A 25,388-nucleotide genomic window follows, 5' to 3' on the forward strand; every position below is an offset into this window, starting at 1 on the left:
AGTGGAGTAAGAAGTAGATGGGTTACTGAAAGCAATTGTTTGGTATATGTCATGTTTAATCTGGCTAAATAAAAGTGTAGTGGATTTTCAAACCCAGAAGTTGTAGGCATAGTTAGTTGGTGGGTTTGAAGAGATCTACAGAGCCCTCTAATAGTTAAGAAAAGCTGCCAAGATCGCTCAGTATTTACAGGCAAGTGTCCTGGGAGGAAGGTTAGAGGGGTAAAAGGGCTGTAGTAGCGACTCAGAGACAATAGTGTTGAACAGGTCATGATACCAGGGCACAGCAGTACTCGAACCATCCTCAATTTTCCCCCTTCACGTACATACACCATGGGTTGGGAGGAGAATGGGGGATGGCATAGAGCCCTATGCTGGCTTTATATATGGCGAGGTGAAAGCAGATGGCTGCACTGCTGCTGAACTTTGGTGATCTCCAGCTGCCTGAATGGCTTTCTGCTCCCTGGCACTCGTTGTGACCTTCCTGAGAGTTCAGTGTAAGGCAGTGGAGCTACACTGGATTTACACTGGTGACCCACAGATTAGAATTTGGGCCAGAATGTTTAGAAGGTGAGTTGAGAACATTTTCAGAACCATAATTCAGGTTAATTGATACTTCTCCGTTACTGGGTTTTCCCAACAGCGCTGAAAGCATTGATTGGTATATAAAGACAGATGAGAATTCAGTCAAGCAGAACAAAGATAACAGGGCACCGTAGCCAATTGATTTGATCTCACAAGGAGCTAGCATTGCTAACAAGTTATCTCTGACTTTGCTGTGCTACAACACATTCTTCCTTAACTGAGAAACATATTGTGTCTAGTTTCTCTCTAAAATACTGGAGTTCTAGGGATTCAGGCTCCTGCTTCCTTAATCAGAGACTAAACATCCCCCCTGGCAGAAATGATGAGCTGTGTCTGTGTCTATAGCAATTGTACAGATTTCCTGTTATCATCAGAGCACATGAGTCTCTGGGTCTTTTCAAAGTGATAAAACAGTTGTCAAAAAACTGATTTTAAAGTAAGAATTAAAAGTCCAAAGCCAGCTCCCTAGTTTAACCTTTACTACAAACGCCTATGAGAGAATATTTTAAAGCCCACAAAACTATTTTTGGGGGGATGGGTTTGTGGGGGGGGCCAGAACTTGACAAAACCACACAGCTTTGATCACACTGGTTATTCCAGGGTCATAAAATTCCATCCCTGTTCCTCTGTTCTGGACTGAATGGATCTGAGTGGGGGTGTGGGAGGAGATGGGGTGAAAAGGACAGAAAAAGTATGATAAAGCTAAACTGCCTGAGATTGCTCAGCAAACAACAAGGTAAATGCCTTGATAAATCAACACAATCTGATTATGCTCAACAAAAATTGTTTTGTTTCTTTGTCTTCTGTGAGTTTAGCTGCTGTTCTGCCAGCAATTAGACAAGAGAAGTAGCAGGCCAGACAAACAAAAGCTGTCTGTTTTCATTACGCAGACTTCCCTCTAATTTTAGAAATTAATTATACTTCATTTCAGCCAAAACCTCTGAATTAAAGCAGAAGGAAAGGGAAAAATGTTAATAAGCAATCTTTTATGGCTAACACTGTAGAAATAGATCCACTATACTAAGCTCACTGGAACCGGTTCCCAGTTTGCTCGAAAGTATATCAAGCAAGAGATGAGCCCACTGAATTCTAAGCAGTGCCTTCTTGGCCTTGGTATTATTTATGCTTATCTTGTATTGGGTACACATTAACCCAAGGCTCAAACCGCATCCTGATTATGTAGAGTGACTGAGGGTCAGCCTAATCCTAGCTGGGTTCTCATATTCACTCACCTTTGGCTCATGCTGATTGCGTATCCCCTGCTTCTAGCCTTTGTGGCTTTTGAACCCTAATAAAAAGAGATATCTACTCTCTCGTATCTGAGGAAGAAATTTTGCTTTACAGTTTTATGCACACAGATAATCAACATTTCAAAACCACAAAATAATAAAAGTCACCTCAATATAATTCCAAGAACAGCCGCTGTGGCTTTCCAGCTCCATGTGAGTGAAGTTGAGGTAGATTTTTTCATTTGGTGGTTGTCGGATAATGTAGATACACTGCCTGTTGTTAATGTATGGGTTAGGCCAGTAAGGGGACATGATAACGCCCCCACTGTTTGTGTAGTTTCCTCCACAATTGGGATCCGCTGTGTTAAATACAAATAAATTGATCATTTGAGACCTCAGATGGGTCATATATCTGAATGCTGGCTGCAAGTCAAACAGCAGATTATTGGGTTAGAGTCCACCCTGATCCTGCCTGTCTCTATTTCCAGGCTACTTCTAGACACAGTAATTTTGGAAATGCCATATTCATAAGTTAAGTGCACAGTTGTACTTACAAGGTGATGTAGTGTAGACAACGTGGAAGCCTCTGTCGGTGACTGAGCCATCAGAATGAAAGTGAATCCATGCATATGGGCCAGAGGTTTGAAGTGGGGGAGGAGAATTGGTGCTACAGTATTTACCAAGGATGGAGTCTTGTGGAAGGAGGCCATCTCGAATCTAAACAAAAGTATTAATCCTCATCATAAGGTTGTCAGATATAAGCCAACTGTGGGTAATTTCAATATTCCTAAAGTTATTTTAGCATAGGACCTCATAGAAGGTGTCGTTAGTGATTGAAGGTTACCAGATATTGGGAAAGCTGGTAAATCACAGCATGGCCTTGCTGTTTTCACACATTCAAAACTCCCATTTAAGTCACCAATCCTGCATTTCCACTGGATGTTGAAGGACTATGGGACCCAGCCCCTAATAAATAACTCCAGTGTTGACATGAATGACACAGGGATCATTCATTGAATGGATGGAAGGGGAGAGAAAGTTTATGAGATCCATCTTGCAAAGTTTTCCTGGAATCATCCTCTCTGGTGGCAGTGGTTTGGGGAGTCACAAAAAATTACGGAGGCTACACTCTATCCCAACTCTACAGATTTTAAGGATACACAAGGAAGTGAACCTCCTTTCATGAGGAGACAGGAATTTAGCAGAGAGGATCCAGCAGCAGGTTATACAGATCTTAGCTGCATTACTTCCTGTCCTGCTGCTGGGGCCATGAAGGGACATGGTGCCCCTCACTCTGCCTGAACTGTAAGATGATAGCCCAGCCCTTTGGTTTTGTTGTGAATATATTTAAATATAGCTAAAGAAGACAATCAGAATAAGAAAAATGTGTTTGATTATTATCATTATGGAAAAGATACACATCCAGAAGTAGGTTCCAAACAGTGCCGTGTTGGTAAGTAACCACAATCATGTGACTGATTTGATCAATCAAAATTAAGGATTTTAAGGTCTATGTTATCATTCAGAAGAACTGCTTCTATTGGATACTTAATCTGGAAAAATACCCTCTTTTACTAATGTAAAATAGAGCTTTTATACCATCACACATTTTCTAGATAGCCTCAATAAAACACTGTAATGGGGGCAGTTAAATCTCTTTCTTTATTCCTTCACTGAATGACTGATGCCATTTGTGATTATAATTGATTCCAGTAACATACAACAGTTTGCATACACTACCGCTATTTTCACAGAAGGGAAGGTTTCTAGACACAGCTGAAAGGAATCCTTCTTGGTGTAGTGATTTACTTGAAGGTTTCAAAAAGCCATATTTACTGGCCTTTTAAGATGTGTCCCAATATTTCAGAAATTACTCAGCATTTTTTTTCTAATGGTAAATAGAGCTGGGTGAAAAAATTTGATAAATAGTTTTATTTGCTGAAAAATGCAGTTTCCAATCAACCTAAACTGTTTGCCAATTCAGGTTGAATTCAGTGAATAGTTTCAGCTGAAAAAAGTTTGGAAAAAATTCTGGAAAAAAATTGAATTTTTTTGACATTTTCAAAATGAATGTTTCAACTTTTCCTTTGAAAACAACATTCCATTTAGAATTTTAACTAGATTTAAGTATAAAAAACACAAAAGGATAAAAAATCCTGAAAATTAAACAAAAAATTTCATTCCACTCTAAACAATTTGTTTTGTTTTTAGTTTCAGCAAGGAAAAAAACCCCAAAAATTGTCATTCTGGGTCAACACAAAACAAACATTTTTTGATTTTTCAGTTTGGCCACTGAACTGAAAAATCAATTTGCCCAGCTCTAGTGGTAAATGCTCCTTGAAACCCTTCCCTTTTCACGTTTCTGTAACTATGATATAGTAGAAAACTGTATCTGAGACATGGCCTAAATCTCACATGTCAAGCCATATACTATGGTACAATATTTATTTCTCTCACACTTTTTGTTTCTACAATTAATTCCCTGCGGGTGTATGTCTGACCAGAATTCTAGAGACTGGGCTTTTTAAGGATAAATAAGTTTCCCACCAGCGATTCATGGTAAAATCCTGGCTCTATTGAAGTCAGTAACAAAACTTTTACTGGTTTCCTCTACTGATTTCAATGGGGCAGGATTTCACTCTTGTTGTGTACATGTCTGTGTGGTTGATGAGTAGTGAGTGACTATTTCAGCTTGTGATTTATCCTGCCAGCGTTACTTTTCTGTCTGAAACAAAAAGGGTGTAATATTTTGTTTTGCAATAACATTGCCAGAATGATGAAATTTTACCTCCAGATAGTCATAGCTGCAATTATCATGATGCCCTAGACGCAGTGTGCCAAAGGCAAATGTGATGAGAAGGCCTGGATTGGTTGAGATGGTCCAGTAACAATCTCTGTTCAGAGGATAGTTACCAGGGTATCCTGGCGAGTTTATTGAGCCATAAGTATTTGTTAGTTCACTACCACATTCTAAACAAGAGGGGAAAAAAACACAGAATTACTTTACTCTTTCATCCAACTTAGTTAGAATGTATGTAACCGCCAAAGCTAAATCATCCCTTAATGATGGAGTTTATGGACTGTTTTAGGTTATCAGATATATCAAATCAACCCATTTTTTTTCCTTCTCAAGATTTACATTTAAGGAAATCCATGAGCAATAAAAATAGAACTCCAAATATTTTCTAAAGTTATGTGTCTACACTGAAAACATTACAGTGGTGCAGCTGTAGCTCTGCTGCTGTAGCACTTCATTGTAGACACTACTTATGCCCATGGGAGGGGTTGTCCCGTTGGTATAGGTAATTCACCTCCCTGAGAAGGAGTAGCTTGGTCAATGGAATAATTCTTCATCCACCTACCACTATCTACACCAGGGTTTAGGTTGGCATAGCAACATGTCTGGGGTGTGTGGATTTTTCACACCCCTAAGTGACATAGCTATGCTGATGTATGTCCCCAGTGTAGACCAGCCTGTAGATGCATAGCTCTAATTTTTTAAAAAATGGGTAACTACGTAACTTAGTGAAAATATCTTTAGAGATGGAACAAGCAAACACACAGGCCTCTTTTGGGGTTCACAGAACTAGGCTGAATGTATGAGCTTTTTTAAAAACCTAATCCCCCACTTTTTACGCTACTCCAAAGGTGATACAATTCATTTTTAAAGTTTTTCCAATTAAAGTATGTACTCAGGGTAGAAGAATAATCCTTCCCACAGCAAAGACTGGGTAGCACAAGTGGGTGATTTGTATGTTGTACACATACTACATCTAGTTTATTCAATAAACATTTTTCTCTCCCTCTGATTCTTTTTTCATTCTCTGTATTGATGCCCTTTCTCTGATGCATTTTACTCACTGGACTTTTTCCCTCCCTCTCCTCTATCCCTTTTTCTCCCTGTGATCCCTCCTAGGCAGTATTTGGACACAATAATTTTAAAGTTCTAGTCAAGCTTTCGAACCCAGAGTGTTTTGGGGGTTGAAATTAAGTAACATGAATTTGCCCTTCCCTGGCTGTCCTGAAAGAGGCCCAAGTTAATGATCTACTTCAAGAAAGGAACTGCCCAGTCCACCAAAAGATCATGCAAATGCTGTTTTCAGGAATTCAAACATAAGAGATAACTGCACAGAGAAAGTCAAGTTGTTTGAAATTTTGATACATAACTGTCATCTTTAAAGGGACTGTTTTATTCTCATTAGCTGAGTCTTCTGCAAACTGACAGTGACAGACAGGGCTGGCTCCACAGTTTTTCCGCCCCAAGTGGCGGGGGAAAAAAAAAAAGCTGCAATCATGATCAGCGGCATTTCGGCGGCAGCTCCATTGTGGCAGGTCCTTCCCTCCCGCTGAATTGCCGCCGAAGAGCCAGACGTGCCGCCCCTTTCCCTTGGCTGCCCCAGGCACCTGCTTGCTGCGTTGATGCCTGGAGCCAGCCCTGGTGACAGAGACAAAAAACTTACTTGCCCAGTGGATAAATGATAATAAAAAATCCCAAAGTCCCCAGGAACATATAACCTAGGATCCTAATAAACTTTGGAGAATCCCTCATAGGAAGAGCAAAACAACCATAAAAACTAAAGCAAAATCCTAGTAAATATTGTCCAGCCCGTAGTTAGTTAGAATTTGATTCAGAGCATCTACAGATAGCTCATGGGCCATCTTTTCTACCTTACTCTTAGTCAAACTTTGTCCTTCAGCACTTGACCTTTACTAACCAAGTAGGACATAATGACCTTTTCCCCCTTTTTTGGTACATTACCTGGCATCTCTTAAAACGTACCTGGTTCCCGAGACTCCCATTTAACTGTAAATCCTCCTGCATTAATTGAGTGGTCAGAACGGAACCAGAAATACAAGGAATTATGGGTACTGAAAAGCTCAGGCGGGTGAGATGAGCCACAGTATTTTCCCAGCATGTATGCTGATGCTGAGTCCCCATCATGAATTTGAAGGAAGTCAAAATTACAGCTGCTGTGTGCTTCCAGTTGGAAGAATGGGAAAGTAATACGCAGAATCTAACAGGAAATAGCAGAAATTAGATCATTGTATTTGTCCATCTGTGATCTAAAGTTTCAATTGTAAGAGTGATTAGATATTGTTTACATAGTAACCCTGTATGGAGCAGATACACCTGTCCACACAATTGTGCACATCAGTGACAAGCTTCAGAGAAATTATGAAATTTCCTGAAGAAAACAAAACAAACAAAAACCCAAGACAGAGGAAGGTATTAAGTAATCATAAAGGTCAAAAGAAAGGAAAGGAGATAAAGAAAGATCCAGACAGACAGAAAAGTTGTCTAGGAGGACTTAATTCCTAACATTACTATTCCTATAAACTAATAGTTACTCAGGATACTCATTTTAGGATCCTCAGAGCTAAATTTGATGATGGTATAATGTAAAGAGTTTGAAATACAGGATAACCTAGCAATATTTGATAGAGTTTCACTATGTTATTTTCTTCATGGTATATAATTAATTAACAAGCATATTCCCATTCTTTATATTGTTTTAAGTATCTTCCTTTCAGCTACAAAACTAAAGGCTCTTTTGTGGATATAAATTCTTCCTTTTATGAACCTACTGTAGCCAAATAATGGCATACAGCAGTTTAGTAAGATACAGATCATCAGCTGGTGTACTTCAGTGTAGCTTTACTGATGTCAATGGTGCTATATGGATTTAAAGCTGAGGATCAGGCACATAGCATTTGTATAAACTTCTAGTAATCAACAGAGTTTGGTTAATTATTATTCTTGAAGTATAAAGATTAAAAAACAAGAAAAGTTAATCCTCAGGCAAGAAATCTTATCCTTAAACAGGAACTGAAATGCTGTACAATTTTTTAAAATAAAATTAGAAATTTTGATCCCAAATTAGTATCAGAATATATGTGTAGGCATAAAGTATATTTGTGTGACACAGAGGCCCATTGGTGCCAATGGGCAAAGAGTTCACTGTTCTGTAACAGTAACTCCTAACAGGCCTAACAAACTCACTACACCTTGCATACTGCTTTCATAGTATTTATCCAAAGAGGGTCAAGTGAGGTATCTAGAAAAAGCTTATGTTATGAATATTAACATAATCATTGTGAGATGTATGTACAGATGATAGTTAAGGAGTTGTGTATATATACTGGAAAATACATTTTAGAGTCTGAATCAAAGCAGCGTTGACAAGCAGGTTTTGATCAGATAAAGGATTCACCTATCTGCTTTGGTTCACATGTAAAATAAGCATTGTAAGCAGTGGAAGCCCGTTTGCAAAGGATCTGAACACGAGGGTGTGCTGACAATAGGGAATAAACCATGGGGTCACCCTGACACTGGGGACAAAACAATGTCTTTGGGCAATATAACGAGTATGTAAAAAGACACTCCTTCATCCTTCACTTAGGAAGCAAAAAGGACAGCACTTTTTGCATTCATGAAAGGGAAAACCCAGCCACATTGATGGTTTAGATGAGGCAAACTACTTTTAGCCAGTTAGAGTTAAATTTGGACTCTAGGAAGCATTTTATACTTTTTGTTTTATATGTACCCACTTCTATTTCCACCATTATCCTTATTCACGGTATCTTAGATCTTAGCCTTTGATAATAAACTTATGATGGTTTTCACTATATCTGTATCCCAGTGCTGTGATGTTATATTGGAGCTAATCCTCAGATGAACCAAACAAGATGGTGTGCGCATGGTTCTTTTGGGGACAGTTTATTTGGTAATTTCTGAGCGTGTCCAGTGGTTAAGGGCTAGACACTCCAGGGAAACACTTCAAGGGAGCTCAGGGACTGGTCTTCACCTATTGTTAATCTGCAAGGCAAAGTAAGGGCTGGCAGAGCCCCAAGGATATTCTCTGGGTAGCTACCAGACTGGTGGTGTCAGGGAGCTGACATCCAGTTAAGCACAAGCAAATCTTCCTACTGGAGGGAGTAGGATAACAAAGTCACTCACAATCTGAGCACCCTGAGAAAGTGTCACAATTTTTAGATCAGTTTTTCTTATTCTCAACCATTGAAGATGTGAATTCAGGATTCTACATTTCAAAGACTCAGAGATTAGACACGGATAATGAATGCTGCAAGGTCATGTAGACTACAACCTACCAACTAACCCATCACAGTGCAGAACTGATCCCTATTGGATATTCATTAATATTTCTAATGCAGCTATAAATGAATCACATCCCCAAACCTAAAGCAGTGTAAGAAATATGGTGTCTGTACTATTTAGGTGTTAGTATGTGTTGTTTGGTTTTGCCAACTCTTGCAAGTCTATCTTGAGTCTTGCAATATTTGCTGTTTGTTCTTAAAGTCCCTGCTCCTGAAGGCAAGTGATTATATGAGAATCTCAGCTGGTTTTTTTAAGTAAATTTCTAAACCTTGTGGTCATGAAGAAAAGCATAAAAATGTAACTCAAGTGCACCCATCAAGGTTCAGAAATCTGAAGTCTGATAAAAAGAAACTAAAATTAATTCTTTTAGAAAGATCTCATGATTTTTGGTGGCCAGGCTTATTATTCATTAATGTTTGGGGTTAGAACTGTTGTGTAATTGATAGCTGGAAGAGAAAGAAAGAAACTTGAATTTGTGCCTTGATGCATAAAACGTATTTCAGCTCACCTTTGAATCCTTTTAGCATTTATTACCTGTTTGACAGTTTGAATTAACAGTCCTTCCCTCAGACTGAAATTCATCCCCTGAAGTCATTTTTCCTGACTCCAGTAACACTTCCTGGTCATAGTTATGGTTGTGCTGATTAACTGACAGTTACTCATTCCAGTAGGGTGATTTATTTTTAGGTGCACTGTAGTTTACCTTGTTGTTGTTAGTTCGGATAACCCAAGCACAGCTGACCCGGTGATCATACTGCTCACTGCCTGGATTGTTAGGGTAGCTGAATGACCCATTGGAGCCTGAAAGAAACCCTCCACAAACTGCAGGAAAAAAACAAAACAAAATAGATTAATTACAGCTATTCCTGCACTGAAGTAAATAGAGTGAAATCCTTTACCGTAACTTTTGATTTGGGAAACATTTAGGGGAAAAAAGGTGAGAAACATTTGTATAAGAGGAATGGCTGGGATTTACTGAGAACAGAGTGACCTCAGGTGAGTAATAAGCAAAAGAAGCCTAAGAATTACCGATAGCTGGGAATTTTCCATCAATATGACTTTTTGATAGAAAATGTTGTTTCTGCAAAAACAAAATTTTTCCACAGGAAAATTCAGATTTTGAAAACATTTTTGATTTTCTGTGAGGAAAAATAAAATATTTTGTTTCTGCTGGTTCAACTTGAACTAAAACATTTTGTTTCAGCTTTGTTCAACATTATACTGCATATGCCTATGCTGACATGATGCCTCTTAGGAGTTGTAATACAGGTGCTTTATGTTCTCATTCTCAGGCCTTACTCCCTGGACAGATTACATCTCTCATGATACACAGTAGTCACCTCTCTAACCGAGCTGCGTGGTGCATCATGGGAGATGTAGTCTGGCAAAAGAACCTGTCCCATTAGGGAGAATGGGGTCATGCGCCATCTGAACCTACAACTCCCAGGAAGCCCCATGTTACAGATGGCAAACTGAGGCACAGAGAGATTAAAGTAAAAAGTATCCACCAGTTTTGGGTGCCCAATTTGAGACACCTAGAACCTGAGTTTTCGGAGTACTTAGCAGAATGTAGCAATGAATATGTTCAAAACACAGCCCCCATTGACTTCAATTGCAGCTGTGAGTGCTCAGCACTTCTGCAAATCAGACCCCAGCATTTCAGGTTGGGCACACAGAAAATAAGCAATACACAATTAGTGACCTCCGTCATGTGAAAAGTGTGGTTTAAGTGTCTTGCCTAGCATCAAATAGGAACTCTGTAGCACTGATAGCTATAGAATACAGTTCTCCAGGCCAGCAGTCAACTGCCTTAACCATGAGATCATCCTTCCTCTTCCTGCGATCTCCCGACGCATTTACTGTACACCTTTCAACTTCTGCAACAAATGAGGCAAGGGTCCTACAGACAACAGCCTCTTCCATTACTCGGCCCTGATCATCCCCGGAACAGGCCCATCCTATACACTGAATAAGGCAGGGGTCCTGTGGAAAAAATAGTGAGTGATCACGTAATTAAATACTGTATCATGATGCACATGCACAAAGGGGGCAAATTAAAATTTCATAGACCTGGCATTTCCTAACATTTGAGTGCTTGATTTTGGAATCTTAATAATGTTCTTTTACACAGTCTTTTATGTGTAATTTCAGGTTTTAAAAACAAACTGGTCACACAGAAATTGCATTATGTGTTATCATATTGATACCCACATGGTTCATCAACAAGCTTTTGGAATCTTTAGATCCACCACACAGACCTCTGCCACTTAAGCTAATACAGTAACTGATAGTAACAGTATGATATTATCCTTTATGTGGACCAACACTAGAGGGGGATGAGATAATTTGCCAGCAGGTTTCACAGATATTTGCCCAGCTATTTCCAGTCCTCCCAGTCCTTGTCCCCAGTCTCCTTGCCCAGCCATTCCCAGTTTCCTCTGCAACTTCGCTCTCTCTCTCTCTTTGGCCTCAAGCTACCCTTTTCCCCCATGTTTCCCATCTCCACTGCCTCCCATTACCCCCCAGCCAAGCCAATCCCTCCTTCTCGGCCAAGTTAAGTGTCCTCGCCTCCTGGCTTCTTGTCCCAGTCCCTTTACCCAGCCAATCCCAATTCTGCCCCTGCACCCTAGCTTCTTGTCAGATCTGTTTCCTCTCCTCACGTCCCACTCGTTCTTAGTCTCATTCTTCTTGCCCTGCCAGTCCATCTCTCCCCCAGATCCTCATCCAATATCAGTTTCCTCCCACCTACTGGCTGCCCCTCACATCCTTCCCTCATTCCCAGACCTTGCCCCAACCACTTCCAGGCTCCGCCCCTCGCCCAGGTTTCTTGTTCAAATATACTCCTCCATTTTTCTGCCCTGAAAAGCTCCAGGTCCAGTTCATGTCCTCTCTACATTTGAATCAGACAGCTTCCTCCTCCATGCTGCCTGAATGCCATCGGGAGGTCATTGAGAGCAGGGGACACACCAGCTCTCTGCTCTCAATTCCAGTGGCTGGCCCTATCATAGCCTGCAGCAGCCAAGACCAGCCATTATAGAGAAAGTACCGCTTCAAGCTTTGGACAGGAGTATGCTCAGTTGCTCTGAGGGGATGGCGCACATGCAGTCTTCTTAGTATTAGGAGTCATGAGAGGCTTGAGCATGCTCTACCAAGCTAAGCTCTACCAAGTCTCTACTAAGCATGCGCTAATTGCAATTTTTTAGAAGCTTATAAACTTGGCCAAATGTAGGTAGATTTTCACAGAGAGGCACATCTCTGACACAAAGTCCATCTCTCTGACAAATTTCAAGTTCCTGCTCCAAAGCATGGGTGTGCTAGAGCTGTTTCAAAGAAAAGGTCACCAGGATTTTTTTTTTTTACATTGAAAAACAATGTATTTCTCCCTAGCCTTTTTCTTAGAAATGGCGGAACCATTTCAACTAAGGGTTTATTTTATTTATTTAAATAAAATTAATGCTTGAGGCAGACACCCAGCATGGAAAATTTCAGCCTGGATAGTTAAAGTCTGGCAAAGTTCTAAGCATCTAAAAACAGGGTCTTATAATGGGAAGTTTCAGTCAACTGTAATGTCAGGTGATGCTACCAGCCCACACAGCTGTCTACAATACATACGAAGTTGTAGAGCCACTCTGTGACAAACTGATGCCGGGGGGGAGGGAGACGGGGACGGGTGTGTGTCAGTGGAATGGCACCTTGATATTACTTTATGAAAATTAATTTATTTGTAAAACATGCCACTGAAAAACAATGTCAAAGACAGGGCCATGTAATTTCCCTACAAATGTAAAGCCCCCTGGCTCTGTGGGTTATATTTCCTTTAAATAATTTTTTCAGTGTGTGGACTTCCTTCATGTTTTTATTCAAGTTTATGTTCAAAAACTTCAGGGCCTCGTTTAGCTCTCCCTCTCTAATCACCATGAACTGCAATGATACTATGTTTTTGGCTGAGGACGCATTTGATCAGCTGCTGTTTCAACTTTTTCAAAGTTTTCAGCACTTTCCCCCTTGCCCCAGTTTCTAAGCCACTGGGATCCATACGGTCTGACTATCTTTCTCCATTCCTTGATTGTAGATCCAGGCTGCTTCAGTGTCAGAAAGCCATAAAGTTAAGTCCCGGTATAGGCTCCTATTCTACATTGGTTCTGCAATGTAGTAGTCACACTGAGGGTGATGTGGTGCACTGTGACTTAGAGGTACTAAATTTCAGCTAAAACATTTAAACTGAAGTCTATTTCTTGTCACCGGCTGCTGTACTGGGTAAAAATTAAAGATTCTGTAACACTGCTTGAAAAGAAATAGTGATCATCCTGGTTTCATGGACAACATTCTCTTTGTCACATAAGTTCTAATGTCCCAGACTGCGTAGCGACTACTAGTTAGACCTAATAGTTGCTGCATTTGCTTGAAGCAGATAGTCATTGCGTTAACAGAATCTAACTTTTTTTTTTAAAGCACTTTGAGGCAAACCGAGTATGAAATACATTATACTGTATAAATCAAAAGCAAACTTCATTCTGTTCGATTGTGATTCTATTATGCCTACCGCAAATCCTCCTTCCCATCTGGATTAGTACACACATGGTCAGGATTCCGAAGATCTCTATCTAACTACAAAAATCTAATTTTAGGATTTAAAGGGACTAGTCAAGGCTAGTAGGCTTAAAATTCAACCGGTCTGTTATGCTATTGATGTTAAACACGTGGGGTTAGAAGCTTTAAGCATTATGGCTTAATACAAGAGTTCACTGAAGGAGTGGGAAAGACTCACGTGGACTTTGGCTCAGGATCTATTTTCCACTGCCTCTTATAGTTTAAACCCAACAGGTAAAACTTTTCCTTTATAAACCTCACCTCTAATCCAAATGCATTTTATGGATATCAGATTGATAGGGTGGTGCTTCAGTTCTCAGTCACTATGCTTTTCATGTTACCTTGCTGGGGAGTCTGACACTGAGGTCCAGTCCAGGTATTTGTACATTCACAGGAGTAGCCATTAATTCCATCAGTACAGCTTCCACCATTCTGACAAGGGTTGCTAGAACACTCATTGATGTTTTCTGTACAATTGATGCCTGTCCAGCCTGGATCACACACACAGAAGTATCCAGAGAGCGTAGCCTACAGGAATAAACCAAATGAAAAGATGCAGCAAATGTGAGTCAACTTAAGTCATTAATATAGTTAATAAAATCATTGATATTTATTATTGTTTTTAGTTGGCAATGCTGGTGCAGAGAAACAAAGGAAGCATTCCCACTCAGCAGTCAACTGTCTTGACATTAACTGTTGGATACTAAAAAAAGGCCAAGGCCTAATCGGATTAGCTCCTTGTTTTGTCTATTATTGCTTTGCAGAGGCCTTTCAAATTACCTGAAAAAGTCAAATCTGTCTTACTTTAGCCATCCAGAAAACTGTTTGCTTGGCACTGAAATTATTACCCTAGAAACAAGTAAATCAAATTACCTCAGACCTGTAACACAAGCCAGGATAACAGCTGTTTATAAATCATTTGTCTCAGGCCTGGTCTCTGAAGTCTGAATATTCTAAAAGGGCCATAAGTGGGATTTAACTACTCCAGACAGAGTTAATGAAAAATGGAGCAAAATCAAAGGACCACAGGATCAGGCCAGTGGTCCATTTTGTAAAACCCAGAGGGTCTCAAACCCAGAAGCTATTACCAGTTCATGCTCCACTACCCATGTCCCACTGTGGACACAGACCATGGGAAGTCCCGCCTCAAGGGGTCTGACAGATAGCAGCTACATGGCTCCTGAATGGCTCCCCACCTTATATAAACCCAAGAGATGTTCTGGGAAGAGTCCAGGCAATGGTATGGATCTCCTGTAGCTGCCATGATCATTCTCGATCCCTGTTCTTGAACTCCTGGCTTTGACCTCGGCTTGATTTGGACCTCACCTCCTGACCCAGACCCTTTAACCTGACTTGGTCTCTGATTCTTGGTATTGACCCCAGCCTGAAACTCAACCACAAATTCCTCTGCTACTCTCAGGCTCAGCTTTGACCCTGCTCTGACCTTTGGTCCCAACTGCCCTGGCCAGAATCCTGACAGTTTGCCTGCACCACTCTCGCTTTGGTGAAGGCCTACCCTGGAGGACTGTGGAGGCATTGGACCCCTCCCTGTCTAGCATGCCCTACAGGGTAGTGGAGATGCTTGAACGGGTTGACCCTCCCCAGAGGAACTCCCCAAGCTTAAAGCCCAATTATCCCAGCTCGCAACACAGAACCGAGCTCTACACAGGCAACCCACCCTGCTCCATGTGATAATGTGATACTGAGGGCCCAACTGGCACAGAACAGTGCACATAACCAGCTGCTATGAGAACTGACAGCTTGGCTACAGGATGAAAATGCTGCAGTACAGTCATGCACTGTAGCTGCATACCCAGACCCAGTGCCCCACCCAGAACATTTTAATGGGGACCCCCATAATCAATGTTGCCTGCTGTTTCTGCTCCAACCCTGTCCTGCCCCACGAACCTAGCAAAAGTATGACTCATTATTAGCTGCCTGTTGGGAGATTCATTGGACTGGGCCTCAGTCCCACCTGAATGAGCGAGCCTGACACTATCTAACTGGGATGCCTTCCTCCAGGTGTTTTCTACTATATTTGATGATCCCCACCATGCCCACTCAGTGGAGATGGCCTTGTGCAGATTCCAGCAGGGGTAGGGACCAGACTTCTTGTACATTGCCCACTTTCGGCGGCTAGTCTCCGACACTGAGTGGAACAAAGCAGCCCAGCTCTACCAGTTCTTATGGGAACAATGGCAGGAGATTAAGGATGATCTAGCTTGTGTGCAGGCCCCACCCAACCTAGATGCATTAGTTGATCTCATCATAGACATCAAGAATAGGCTCCACAAACAACATAAGGAAAGTATCAGAGGGGTAGCCATGATAGTCTGTAAAAAGCGACAAAGAGTCCTGTGGCACCTTATAGACTAACAGACGTTTTGGAGCATAAGCTTTCGTGGATGAATACCCACTTCATCAGCTGCATGCATTCACCCACGAAAACCTATACTCCAATACATCTGTTAGTCTATAAGGTGCCACAGGACTCTTTGTCACTTTGAACGTAAGGAAAGGAAAGGGTCCTGGTCACCACTTGACTGGTACCTCCTGGTACCCCTCTCCAACCCAGACCCCAAACTCATGCAGCTGGATAACACCCGCTGCCATGTGACCACTGAGGAAAAGGAGCACCACTGCTGTCACAGGCTGTGTTTCTACAATGGAGGATCCAGCCACATTTTCTCACCAATTACTCATCCCTAGCTTTAGCATGATCGATTTGGGAAACAACCACATGTAGGCCCAGGAGAAGGAATTGGCCCAGGTGAGCCCCAAAATAATGCCCCCCTCCTCCTCACCAAGGCATGCCCTAGGCACAGCAAGTGCTCCTTGGACCTTAAAGTCTGGGTCTGCCTCTGTGTTCCAGGAGAGCCTTATCAAATTCCCCCACAGTGGGCACTGGTGGATTCTGGGGCAGCGGACAACTTCCTAGATGCAAGTACTGCCCAAACCTTGGGTATTCAGGAACAACCAAAGACTGTCCCCAACCTACTGGAAACTTTAGATGGCTCACTCCTCTTGTCAGCACCAATGACACAGGAGATGGTGCCTCTGGAAGTTGCCATTTGCGACCATGTGGAAATTCTTCCATTTGGAACAATCTGCTCATCACATTTCCCCATAATCCTCTGCATTTCATGGTTGGCATGGCAGGTCATGATTTCCACATCCTTTGGCATGAGCAGCGGGGAGAACTTCTGCTCCAAGTTCTGCCAGAAAGTCTGCCTACGCACACCACCTGCTGAAGCCCAGAACCAGGGCATCTCCCCACCCTGAGCCCTGATCATGAGTGGGTGGGACCACCATGAGAGTTGACTTAGGAACTGCATCCCAAGTATAGCAACTACAGTGACATCTTCAAGAAGAATGCTGACATCCTAACACCACACTGAGAGTATGGCTGCCTGACTGAGTTGCAACCAGGGGTCAAGGTTCAATTTGGCCATGTCTATGTGATGCCAGAACTTGAGATGGCTATCCTGCATTCTTCTCTCCAGGAGACTCTGGCCAACGGTTTCAGACAGCCATCTACCTCTCCCACCGAGGCCCCCATTCTTTTAATTAAAAATGAAGATGGAATCCGGAGCCTATGCGTGGATTATTGGACCCCCAATCAGGTTATCATCAGGAGTTGATGACCCCTTCCACTTATCCCAGAACTACCAGACCATGTATGACTGGTCCAAGTATTCACAAAACTTGACCTGTGGGGGGACTACAACCTGTTTCAAGTCTGAGCCAGGGATGAGTGGAAGACAGCTTTTCAAACCCAGTATGGCCACTACAAATACCTGGTAATACTGTTTGGCCTCACAAAAGCCTCTGACACATTCCAGCACTTTGTGAATGGGGTCTTCCATGACATCTTAGACCAGTACGTCATAGTCTATCTAGATGATCTCATCATCTTTTCTGAGAATCCCAAGCAAAACACCCAGCATATCTGGTCTGTCCTGGAATGGCTATGTCAATGGGGCCTGTATGTGAAGCTGGAAAAGTGAAGCTATGACCACCACTTAGGGTGACCAGACAGCAAGTGTGAAAAATCAGGACAGGGGGTGGGGAGTAATAGGAGACTATATAAAAAAAAGACCCAAAAATTGGGACTGTCCCTATAAAATCAGGACATCTGATCACCCCACTACCACTTCATGGAGCTCCTGGACTACATTCCATCCCACAAGAGCCCCCAAATGGACTCCAAGAAGGTGGAGGCAATATGGACCTGGGCGACTCCCCCAAAACATCAAAGAGCTACAACCCTCCCTCGGATTCACTAACTTTTGTAGGCACTTCATTTCCAGATTTTCAGGCCAAATTGCCCCACTGACAGTGCTTCTTCAGAAAAACACCAACTTCACCTGGTCTCCAGAGGCCCAATAAGTTTTCAACTGGCTCAAGATGGCCTTTACCAGTGTCCCAATGCTGGCCCATCCCAACATGCCATGACCATTTGTCATCAAGACCCATGTCTTCAGTGTGATAATTGGGGGCCATACTTTCTCAAAGATGTGGTCCCCAGCAGCACCTCCACCCTTACATCTACTATTCCCAGAAGCTCACTCCAGCTGAACAGAGTTATGAAATTCTAGATAAGGAGATTCTAGATTCCAAAGCGGCCTTCTAAGAGTGGCACCACTATCTGGAGGGTGCTCGGTACTCAGTACAGGTATACTTGGATCACAGAAACTTAGTAGCTCTGCTGAGCCAAAGCACTGAAACAGAGGCAGCTTTTCTGGGCCCTGCTCTTCACACACTTCAATTTCACCATCATGTATCACCCAGGGGCCCAGAACAAGACCGCTGATGCCTTGTCCTGAAAGGAGAAGATCTCACCAGCCAAGAGCCTCCTATGCTGAGTCTTAAGCCCCAAAACTTCCTGACTGCATTAATTCCCCAAGACCTTCCATTTGGCCAGCTGCTCCTTCTGATGGCCCTGAATGTGCATGACAATCCACTCATATGTCAATTCCTGTGAGACATGTGCCTGCACCAAGACGCTGCACTCAAAACCCCTTGGCACCTTAATGCTTTCCAAGACCCCATTCAGATCCCACGTAGCCATCACCCTGGACTTCTTGGTCGAGCTACCTGTGTCTAACAGTCACACTGCAGTCAACCACTGACAAAAATGGCCCACTTCGTCCCCATTGCAGATATGCTGGCTGCAGAAGAAATAGCCCAGCTCCTGGTGGCTCATGTCATCCATCTCCAAGGATTCCCGAGTGAGTCCCAACTGATTGTGGTCTCCAGTTTCTGTTGTGGATTTGGCATGAAACTTTGATTGCTCAGGGTCTGCGCTTAAACATCCTTTGCCTTTCACCCACAAACTGATGGTCAGTCTGAACGAACAGCTCAAGTGTTAGAATAATATTTGTGCTGCTTCACAAATTTCCTTCAGGACAACTGGTTGAGCCTCCTACCCAAAGTAGAGTTTGCTTGCAACAACGCTGATCTTATCTTCACTGGGCAGAGTCCATTCTATGCAATCTGTGACTTCCACCCCTCTTCTCCTTGCAACTCCACCAATCCCAGAGCTGCCAACTAAGTATGCCAGATCTGTGATGTCCAAGAAGAAATCAAGGCACATCTGGACAAGGCCAAGGAAGATTATAAGCAGTACGTTGACCAGCAGTGCCAGGAACACACAGAATTCACTGTTGTTGGGTAAAAAGTGTGACTCTCAGCCCAAAACCTCCACTCCGACTGGCCATGTTGTAAACTGGATTACCAATACCTTGGGCCATATTACATTAGCCAGGTAATCGACCCAGTGACCACAGGGCTTTAGTTACCCAGATCCCTCAACACACACCCAGTGTTCCCTGTATCCTTGCTAAAAACATCAGCAACCCCTTCACTTACCAGGCTCAACCACAACCCCCTCTGGTGCAGCTCCAGAGACATGACAAATACAAGGTCTATGAGATACTGGACTTCAAAAATCAAATATGGTTCCCTCTGGGAGAGCTGGTTCAGAAGAGTGATCCTGGGAGCTAGAATCCCAAATCCATGACCTCGTGACAGCTTTCCATGAGGCCCATACAGACAAACCCAGGCCAGTGGAGGTGCCCTTTGGGAGGGGTAATGTAAGGCCTCTGGGGTCTCAAATACAGCCCTGAAAAGGTGCAGGTGGCAAACATCTCCATGCTGCCACCCAACAGAAGCTATAACCAGTTCGTGCTCCATTATCCATGACCCATTGTGGACCCAGACCACAGGAAGTCCTGCCTCAAGAGTTTCTGACAGGCAGCAGCCCCATGCCTCCTGGTTGGCTCCCTGCCCTATATAAACCCAAGGGGTGTTTTGAGAAATGTCCAGACAACAGAATGGCTCTCCTGTAGCTACCATGACCATTCCATTCTTGAACTCCTGGCTTCAACCTCAGCTTGACCTGCAACCTCCTGACCTGGACCCTGACCTTTGTTATTGACCCCAGCTTGAAACTTGACTATGAACTCCTCTGCTATTCTCAGCCTCAGGTTTGACCCTGCTCTGACCTTTATTCCTGACGGCCTTTATCAGGATCCTGACACATCTAAGTCAGTGCGCTAAATCTGATAGTAGACAGTATCAACTGCTTCAGAGAAAGGTGTAAGAACCCTGTAATGGGAAATTATGGAATAACCTACCTGACCATAGGGGAAATTTCTTCCTAACTCCAGTCAATGGTTATGCCATGGAACATGGGAGTATATACAGTTACAAACTCTTAATCCCACCCAAAGTAACTGCATTTTCTCGGAGTGCAAAATTCACTTCACACACAAAGTCCAAGTATTTGGGGTCTATGTGGGTAGAATGCAGAGTGCTGGGGCCTGTGTTGTCTCATTAGACTGGCACTCACAGACTCTGTACAAGTTGCATGGAGTACAGGGGTCAGTAGTTTTGGATAAACATAGATCTGCTGCCCCATCTCTGGTCTGCTCCCATTGTGGTCTTCTGCACTAATAAATATGTGCACAGGCACCATTATGCAGCCACCCCATTAGTGGGATGCCTATCCAGCCCCTTTGTGGGGTTCAAGTATCATAGAGGGTCTTGAGCTGGACTGCCACTCCATGTGTTAACTTCACCCTTTACCTGTATAAATGTCAAATTTTTGACACCTTTTAGGCTCTTACTTCAATACTATTTATCAGCAATGAATTCTGAAAACTAATGATGCATTGTGCAGGATACTATTTCATTTGACTTGTTTTAAATTTCCTGGATTTCAGTTTCAGGGGATGTCCCCTATTCTTTTACTATGAAGAAGGGTAATGAAATCACTTACTTTCTCTGTATCATTCTTTATTTTGTGTTTCTCACTTTTGCCCCTTCTTTTCATCTCCTCTGTAAACAGTCCTAATCTTTCCTATTTCTCCTCCCATGAGAGTCTTTCCATATCTCTCATTGTTTCTGTTGCCCATCATTTGAGCCCCTCATACTTCTTCTATGACTTTCTTGAATGAATACAGTATTCCAGGTGGGAGCAATCTCACCATCAATTTATATAATGGCTCTATAATATTTTCACTATTATTTTCTATCCCTTTCTCTGCACAGTATAACTTTCATATATATATATATATATATATATATATATATATATATATATATTTTTTTTTTGGTCCAGGAGCACACATTGAGCAGAGGCTTTTATTGAGGTGTTCACAGTGATGCTAAAGTCTTTTCACAGAGTGTTTACTTTTAATTGAGGCCTTAGTAATGTTCATTAGTAGTTGCAATTACTCCTTCTGGAATGTATTACCTCATGCTTATTAACAATGAATTTCATCTGCCTTTGTGCCACCCAATGATAACTCTGTTGGGTTCCTCTGACGTTCATTTATCTATCAATCTTAGGTATTTACATGTCTCCCATTAATACATTATCTGAGCACCTCACAGTTTTTAATCTATTTATCCCCACAACACCTGTGGGAGGTAGGGAAGTACTATCAGACCATTTTACAGATCAGGAACTGAGGCACAGAGAGGCTAAACAGGTCACAAAGGAAGTCTGTGACAGAGCAGGGGATTGAACCTGGATCACTGATGCCTAGTGCCCTGAACCAGTCTTCTAAAGTCTTGACTAACCTACACTTTATTAGCTGCAAACATTTCCACCTCATTCTTCACTTCTTTACTAGATCATTAATAAACATATTAAACAAGGGTCTTAATACAGATTCATGGGGAAATTCCCCTATTAACTATTTCCATGTTGAAAATTGACCATTTGTTTATAGTCTTTGTTTTCTGTCTGTTAGCCAGTTTCTGGCCCATCAGTGAATTCTGGGTGTTGCCCTGAATGAAACACCCCCAAATGTTTTCTATTGATTGTATCTGCTGTGTACTATGTTTTACCTCCATTCAACTATTTTTAAGATAGGCCTACTATCTCTTATTCTGAGCCTTTTAACTTAAAGCGAAGGTTAAGGGGTGATTACACTGTTTAAGTATCTACAAGGAGAACAAATATTTAATAATGGGCTCTTCAGTCTAGCAAAGAAAGGTATAACACAATCCACTTGCTGGAAGTTGAATCTAGATAAATTCAGGCTGGAAATAAAGCATAAAATTTTAATGGTGAGAGTAATTAACCCTGGGAACAGTTTACCAAGGGTCATGGTGAATTCTCCATCATTGTCAATTTTAAAATCAAGATTGGATGTTTTCCTAAAAGATCTTCTCTAGGAATTATTTTGGGGAAGTTCTATGGCCTGTGTTATACAGGAGGTCAGACCAGGTGATCACAGTGATCCCTTCTGGCCTATGAATCCATTCACAAGCAGCAAAAATTAATATAGGATTCATGGTGGCTTTGTGCATTTAAAGAAAAATACCATGTAAAAATGAACACTGTGATTACATTTTATCATTATTGTCATGTCTGGGTATATCAAACTAGGGTCAAATCCTGCATTGACTTACACCTCTTCCCGCGCAAACCTACTACACTCTAGGACAGTAGGTAAAGTATGGTGAAGAACACTGCAAAAATACATGTAGAAATCACCACCAATGGGGTTGCACAGGAGTAAACCCATCCTGGTTTTTATCCTCACTGGTACACTGTGTCTTAATAGTCACATCTAAACAAAATTGTCTCTTTAACTATGAGGAGTCATGTACTTACTAAGCACTGTCCATTTCTACAAGGGTTTTGATGCTGACAGGTATCACTGACTGGGGCACACCCATTTGGTCCATAACCACTTCCAGTGTACTCAGCTGGGCAGATACAGGTAGGTGTAGGACCTGTGGAAGATGAGACAAAACATACATGGTAACTAGCCTGGTCCTGATTATAGTGACAATATCAGCCTCATCATTAACAGTACGTGAAATAGAGTCTCCATTTGAAACAGGGCTTTGTAAAATGCTTTTCTTCCCTGCCCTGTGTCCACTGCAGTCATTAAGACTACTGGTTATTGGAAAGTCCCAAGAGAGCTGTGGAGGCCCACATGTCTTTGCAGAGAGGTGCAGAATGGGATCTGTAGCTGGAATGAGGCAGAGGGAGTCCAGGAAGGGAACTGTGGGGGCTGGCCACATCCACACAATGAAACCTGCAATTGTCTGGTGGTGGAATCTGGATCCATTCTGATGATACTGTGGCACTGCCAGTAGGCTTTACCTACATTCTCTGCAAATGCCAGGTCACTGCCTTTTGCACCATTGTGCATCCTAGGTCTCCCAGTGCTAGAGACAGGGCCAGTTCACTAAGGCGTACATATTTGTTAGCTTGTGGCCTGAAGCCTAACGTGAAAGTTCTAAGGTCAGGGGACTTCATTTTAAATGTGTTGTCACAAAACTGCCCACTTTTTTGAAGACTGATATTGAACTATCTAACAGTATCTAAAATGGCATATTACCTGGAGAGGGTACACATGAGGCCAATGGATGGCAACCTCCATTATTTATTGAGCAGATAGCAACTTGGGTGCATACTCTTCCATCCCCCTCATAACCTGGTCAGAATAAGATCATTGTGATTAAACAAACAAATCGGGTCAGTGAAAATCTGAGAGAATCAAATGGGAACTGTGCTCGCTCGTACTGCCACCCAGGTGAAAGACTTGAATGGGGACCGAAGAAAGATGCTTTTCCAGCACTTAAACAGAAAAAGCCGAAGTTGATATTGGACCAGAGGTTTTCAAACTTAGTTGACTACCTTAGGTCACCACACTTCAGGGCCCTGAATCTGAACTTACTGATTCCGTTGTTAATCATAAGTAAATCCAACGGAGAAAACAGAGTTACATCCACATAAACCAAGTATGTGTGTGATCAGAACCTTAAGACGTGGGCTGTAGCAGTCATTGCATTCTGCCTTCCATTCATTTCTGCACACAGTAAACCACAGTGGTGCATGGGTTTCTACAACTTCGGTCTCATGATTGTGAGACTGAAGTTTGGAATAGGCCCGTGATGCACTGAGGTTTAGAACACAAACAACTGAATAGAGAGTGGGAAATCACTGCTGGTGCTGCTATGAGGCTCATTAAGATAAGAAGAAAGAGCTGCCTGGAGTATCATTCATCAAAGCCTATGAATTACTTATGATCCAGTGAATTAGATCAAACGTGTACTGAAAATGCCTTCCCAGTATATAGTAACATATGTGTGGTAAACAGTGGTGCTGAACAGTTCCTAACAGGAATTTGTTTCCATTACATTTATTCCAGGCAGTTAAAAACATTTTTCTGTTAGTTAGTATTTCTGTTCATGATGCTGTACTTCTCATAAAGGACTTTAAAACACAAAACGTTGACTTTTATCACCACTCCTACTGCTCTGTTTATTTTGTGGCTGGAAACACTGTATAGATTTTGGAAGCACTTTTAAAGGAATGAGTAATTAGTAAATCTTTTAAGAAGGACAATTCAGGTGGTTTTTGACATCTAGCATATACTTTTAATTAATGTAGACACCATAATAACTAACTTAGTTATTCAAATATTGTCTGCCAAAGGAAGCACACTAATGAGTCATTTAAAATGTCTTGCTAGTATGACAGGAATCAATTTAGAGGCGACGTAATTAGATATGTACACTATAAAATGCTCATCACTAAGTCTTCCTAAGGCAGTTTGAATGTGCTTTGGCTCCAGACACTATATTAAACCACATTAAAATCACATTGGTTAGTATAATACCTGTTTATTTAAACCAAACTAACTGTGCTATAAGGCATAGTATCTTCATGTTTTAAGAGTATATCCTGCTTGTCATTATATCAACATAAAATCAATTCATTGTTTTACCTGGCGGACAAAGACCACAGTGGAAGGATCCCATAGTGTTGATGCACTGAACCATTGGTGCTATTGAACAGCCTCCATTATGCCTCTCACATTCATTAATATCTTGGCAACTGTAGCCATTTCCTTGCCAGCCTATGAAGAGACACAGCAGAAAGGCAAAAACTGGCAAATCCTTACAATGACCTCTTACTTTTCTTCCTTTTACCAGAACTTTCCTGCCTGTTCCAAGCACAGAAAAATATTCCTTTTGCTTGCCATTTAGAAAAGGCAGGTGAATGGGAAATCTTCTTCCTCTGATATATTAGAACTAAACTGAAATGTATTGTAGAATTTAAAATAATGTAGTCTGCTAAATGTGAGTGGGAACCTTTTATTTGAATATGTTCTGTGCATTTTCAGTAATGGATCACACTTTTATATACGGATTAGGCCAGTCAGACCTTACCATAAAATTTTTTGCTACAAAGGCTTGTTCTAATCCTGATCTTGATTATTTAGAATCCCTGTAATCATGTTCTCTACAAAATGCCTAAATAACTCAAATAAGTGCACTCCAAAAAGAGAATTCATAGATTTTCAGGCCAGAAGGGACCATTAGATTAGCTAATTGGA

The 25,388-nt window shown here is 41.8% G+C and overlaps 1 protein-coding gene across 1 annotated transcript in view; it reads right to left on the reverse strand.

The window, feature by feature from the left end:
* CUBN (cubilin) overlaps positions 1-25,388 on the reverse strand; it is a 214,628-nt gene that overhangs the window by 177,921 nt on the left and 11,319 nt on the right. Inside the window, exons 9-17 of the mRNA XM_054020596.1 lie at positions 24,777-24,908; positions 23,385-23,480; positions 22,649-22,770; positions 13,860-14,046; positions 9,632-9,750; positions 6,592-6,826; positions 4,600-4,781; positions 2,366-2,528; positions 1,980-2,170 (exon numbers count right to left, since the gene is read on the reverse strand). Of these exons, the coding sequence (XP_053876571.1) occupies positions 1,980-2,170; positions 2,366-2,528; positions 4,600-4,781; positions 6,592-6,826; positions 9,632-9,750; positions 13,860-14,046; positions 22,649-22,770; positions 23,385-23,480; positions 24,777-24,908 (1,427 nt within the window). The remainder of the gene's footprint in view (positions 1-1,979; positions 2,171-2,365; positions 2,529-4,599; positions 4,782-6,591; positions 6,827-9,631; positions 9,751-13,859; positions 14,047-22,648; positions 22,771-23,384; positions 23,481-24,776; positions 24,909-25,388) is intronic.

This window comes from Malaclemys terrapin, chromosome 2 (assembly GCF_027887155.1).
Source record: "Malaclemys terrapin pileata isolate rMalTer1 chromosome 2, rMalTer1.hap1, whole genome shotgun sequence".
NCBI classification, from domain to species: domain Eukaryota; kingdom Metazoa; phylum Chordata; order Testudines; family Emydidae; genus Malaclemys; species Malaclemys terrapin.